Genomic DNA, 4,478 nt, shown 5'->3' with positions numbered 1-4,478 from the left:
CACTTTCTGCTGAGATCAGAGCAGAGTGATTATCTGACGGCATCAGGAGTCGGCTGAATTAATTTTTAAAAGAGAACAAAATGTTTGTTTCAGCTTTTAAAATGAAAAAAAATAGAGCAAGAGAAAAGATACTGTCGAATGCACTTCGATTTTGCCTCGTGGACCAGTGAGGGGAGCAGAGGCGGAGCGGGCAGGAGGAAGCGGGGTGGCGGGATGGCGATGGCTGTGGCGGCTTCGTGTTCACCTGCGTCGCCGGCCAGAGTACATCGGCCCTGCTCACTGTCGCCGTTTGAAGCGCTGCTTTAACGAGTATTTGGGTGACGCTTGAGGTTGGCCGTTGTGTGGGCGGCCAGGGTGCAGTCACCCATCCTCTGGCTGTGGCCAGCACCTTCGTATCTGCTTTCTTCTCTCTCCCAAACGCTTTTCAAAATACTTGCAAGTCGTTTGTGTGACATTCATCCAGAGAACTACTTTTGCCTCTCATTGGAGCTTAAATTTTACTGTATCAGAAGGAATGTTTCTTTTCTTGTTAGATTTTTTCAACTCGATCATTAAATATAAGATTAAAAATGAATTCATTCAGAAAGTCTACTGGTTAACAGCTGTTCTCTGTCATTGAAAGATTTAAAATATCAATTTAGCACTGTCGGTAAAAGATTACGTTTTATCAAAACGATGAAAAAACTTATTAAGTGAAGAAAACCGGGGTTACGTTTTCTCCCTACCTTTTTAGGTATTTCCAAACTATCACATTTATCCTCCAACTGCACCTCACGTTGCTTATATGCAACCGAAAGCAAACGCACCCTCGTTCTTCATGGCCGATGAACTCCGACAGGTAGGCAGGCCGGAGTCCCGGGGGGCGGCCCTGCCCATGACACCCTGACAGACAACTGGACAAAGAGCAGCTTCTCACATCATACGTTTCACAGTGTTTAATCCAATGTTCCCTACTAAAGCAGATAGGATTTAGAATTTATGAGTTCTCGTTGACGTATTTATTTAAGGAAAGCTGTTTTTCAGAAAAATTACCAACTTGTGAGCTCACTGAGTAATGATGTGTTAGGGTATAAAACACAGAAATTTAAATGGGCCATCTGTCTGCACTTTGTATCCCGTGCATCAAAAATTTTCTTTGAAATATATAAATAATTTAAATGGTTTCTAACTTTCAGGCAACGTTTGCTAATATCTGTAGGTTGAGATTAGGTAGTTTGGCCCAGAAATAAACCTTATTTTAAGAGAGCTTCATATTTTCTATAAAACAGGTTTTATAAAATTTTTTGTTAGGTATTACTTGATATGTAGAATTTCATTTTACACATGATTCTCAGAAAAAATTTCGTTTCCCAGAAGAAAGTTGTAGCAGTGTGATGTTCGTCAGCGGGTTATTGACCAACTTAGGAGTGGACCTGAGTTTCCAGCCAGAGTCGGTTATATGCAGAGCGGTCACTTAAACAGCCTTAATTAGGGGCAGGCCTATCCAGGACTAGAATTTAAACATTTACTGTTCTTAGAAATGTTATTTCATGAAATATTAATACTTATGTTATTTAGTTATAATAGAAAATCCAGGTCTCAGAAGCTGGGTTTAGATGTAAATATACTTGTTTTCTTTCCTTAGGAGCTGATTAACAGACATTTAATAACAATGGCTCAGATCGATCAAGCAGATATGCCAGGTAAACGCGAATCGATTCACACTTCCTTTCCAAAGATACAATGACCCTCTTTTGTGGTCCTACGTGTTTTTACATCGTAAATTAGCAGTTCCCGTTTTATGAATATATTTATTTGCGATCTAGTTGACAAGAGTTCTAAGATGCCACTGATCATCTAGTTGATTTAAAGTAATGCTACATGTGACAGTATTTTAGTTCCTCAAAAAAAAAAAATCAGGTAGTTTTAGAATTCATGGTGACTTAGGTCACTGTGCACTGGAATATTATTGTCTTCTGAAACTTGATGACAGTTTCCCAAACAGAAAGGAAAGTGATTATTATTATTTCTGAGACTACAGTGTGCCGATTAAATGCTTTATGTCTTATTTTCTTCCTTACAAAAATCCCGTGACGTAGGTACTAATATTATGGTCTCCATTTTACGTATGAGGAAAACTAAGTTGACAGGCAGGTTAAGTAACTTGCGTTGAAGACTCGCGGCTGGTAATTGGCTGGCTGAGTCAGAATTTAAATCAGGGTTATCTGACAACACCACGGTGTTTCTAAGAGAACATTAAAATCTCTTTCTCCAGCTTATTCTGTTTATAGCAAGATTAAATACGGTGTAATTTAGCAGAACTCTATAAATAATGCAGCAGGAGTACATTTGCTGTAGAGATAATCTCAGACACCTCATCATAATCCAGGATTCACCATCGTCCTCTGTGCCTCTTCCTGACTGCTAAAGAATTAAAAGGCGTGTGTCTGGCTATTAAGTCTCAAGACTGACCTTTCCAGTTTAGACAGGCCCGGAACGTATCTGCCGTAACCTTTGAATTGCCCAGGTTGCGATTTTCCCTTAATTATTTAGCGCTGTCTTTGAGGCCCTAGTAAGGGCGAAAGGAAAAAAGAAAAAGAAATAGTTTTATTTTTGCCTTTCTGGTCTTTATGACTAATTGTGTAGAAATCATATGACTGTACGTTAGATGTAATTTGAAATTATAATAAAGTTTAGGAAATCGCTGGATATAAGATTAATACATGTCAATTGCATTTCTATAGACCAGTAGCCAGTGATTTTAAAATAAAAGAGAAGATGCTATTTACAGTGGTTTCAGAATATCCGTACTGAGGAATAAATACAACAAAAGATGTTTAAGATCTTAATAGGGGAGATTTATTACAATGTAGTAAATAAGAGCAATAGAGTGAAACACTATATTCATGAATAGGAGACTTAATGATTAAGGTGTCAAGTTTTCTAATCCGGTCTACAGATTCAGTATAATTCTAGTTAAAGCATGTGAGCTGTTTTTACTCAGGATGCTTCTGACCCCTAATTTGTGCCCTGACAGTTCAGTCGTTAAGGGCTCAGTCCCTCAAGATTATTGCCACTACAGATGCTAGCTGAAGAGGGGTACCTGGGTTGCCCATGCTTTTGTCCCGCTAGCTACAGATTTGGGCGTCTCCATAACCCACCCACTCAGGTTCGGTAACTTAGAATGACTCACAGAACCCAGGAAAGCCCTTGACGTACTATTACTGGTTTATCATAAAGGATACAGCTCAGGAGCAGCCAAGTGGAAGTGACGCATAGGGCGAGGTATTGGGGGAGGACTTCCTTGCCCTCTCTGGGTGTGTCACCCTCCCAAGCACCTCGGCGTGTTCACCAACTCGTAAGGTCTCAGAGTCTCGCCACTGAAGAGTTTTTATGGAAGTGTCATTGCGTGAGGATGTTGATTAACTCAGCTTCCAGCCTCTCTCCGCTCCCTGCATGATGTAGGCTTAGGGCTGAAAGTTCCAAGCTTCTAATCAAGGTTTGGTCCTTATTTATTTATTTTTTTAAATTGCAGTACAACATAACAGAGCTTTTCATAGTATGTGATAAAATTTATCAAAGAGAAAAGGGCCAAGACTACCCCAAGGCACTTTGAACATTATGACCTGGAATCTGGGCATATTGGGGGAGGAGAGGCGTGTGTCGCATCTAGTAACCACAGGGACGTGGTGTTGACACTGGGTTGGACAGATCAGTTAATGGTGCAGACTAAGGAGAGCCCAGACGTATCCTGTGATGGGCGCGGGGAAGGGAAGCACTGGAAAATGGTTTTCATTATGGTGAAAGATAAAATTGGATCATGATCTCAAACCGCTTCCAAAAACCAACTCCAAATGGGTTAATAACTTATAAAGCAAAATTTAAAAAATCTTATGAACTGTAAATGAATTGATTTAATGTTTTAGTAGGGAAAGATTTTCTCTACAGGATGCAAAGATTGTAGACTCTTAAAGAAAATACTGGGAAGTTCCACCAAATTAAAACTTAAAACAATCCAAAGATACCTGTAGTAAAGAAGAAACTTGTAAGAAGATACTTACACAGCTGGCAAAGAATATAAAAAACACAAATCAGCAAGAGCCTAAACAATCCAATAAATGACCCAAAGGATAGGAGTCGGCGTTTCAAGAAAATGGAAATTTATATGATCCATAAATGTAAGAAGAGATGTTGAAGGTCACTGATGATTAGGGAAATACAAATAGAACCCTGTTTTGAAGCCTGACCACGTACACTGTTAGGGTGGAGACCCACGGGCTCTCCACTACATTGCTGTCGGTGGTATAAGTCGGCGAACCTGTTAGCACTTGGGAAAACTGGAGTCGCATATCTGTACCTACCCCGTGATCCAGCAGTCCTGCTCCCGGACGTAGGTACACGCCTGCACACCTTCAGCCGCAAGTGTGCCAAGTATCTGTTAATGTTGCTGTTCGCAGTAGCAGAAACCTCGGTCAGTCCCGGCGCCCATCTGAAGGACG

General features: G+C 40.4%; 1 protein-coding gene across 12 annotated transcripts in view; it reads left to right on the top strand.

Annotated features, from left to right (window-relative positions):
* PAN3 (PAN3 poly(A) specific ribonuclease subunit) overlaps nt 1–4,478 on the top strand; it is a 113,396-nt gene that overhangs the window by 81,446 nt on the left and 27,472 nt on the right. For all 12 annotated transcript variants that reach the window (XM_023530693.1, XM_023530687.1, XM_023530688.1 and 9 more), the window contains one exon: nt 1,625–1,682. In XM_023530693.1, the coding sequence (XP_023386461.1) occupies nt 1,625–1,682 (58 nt within the window). The remainder of the gene's footprint in view (nt 1–1,624; nt 1,683–4,478) is intronic.

Source organism: Pteropus vampyrus, unplaced genomic scaffold (genome assembly GCF_000151845.1).
Source record: "Pteropus vampyrus isolate Shadow unplaced genomic scaffold, Pvam_2.0 Scaffold52, whole genome shotgun sequence".
NCBI classification, from domain to species: Eukaryota; Metazoa; Chordata; class Mammalia; order Chiroptera; family Pteropodidae; genus Pteropus; species Pteropus vampyrus.
This window is presented reverse-complemented; position numbering and strand designations above follow the sequence as displayed.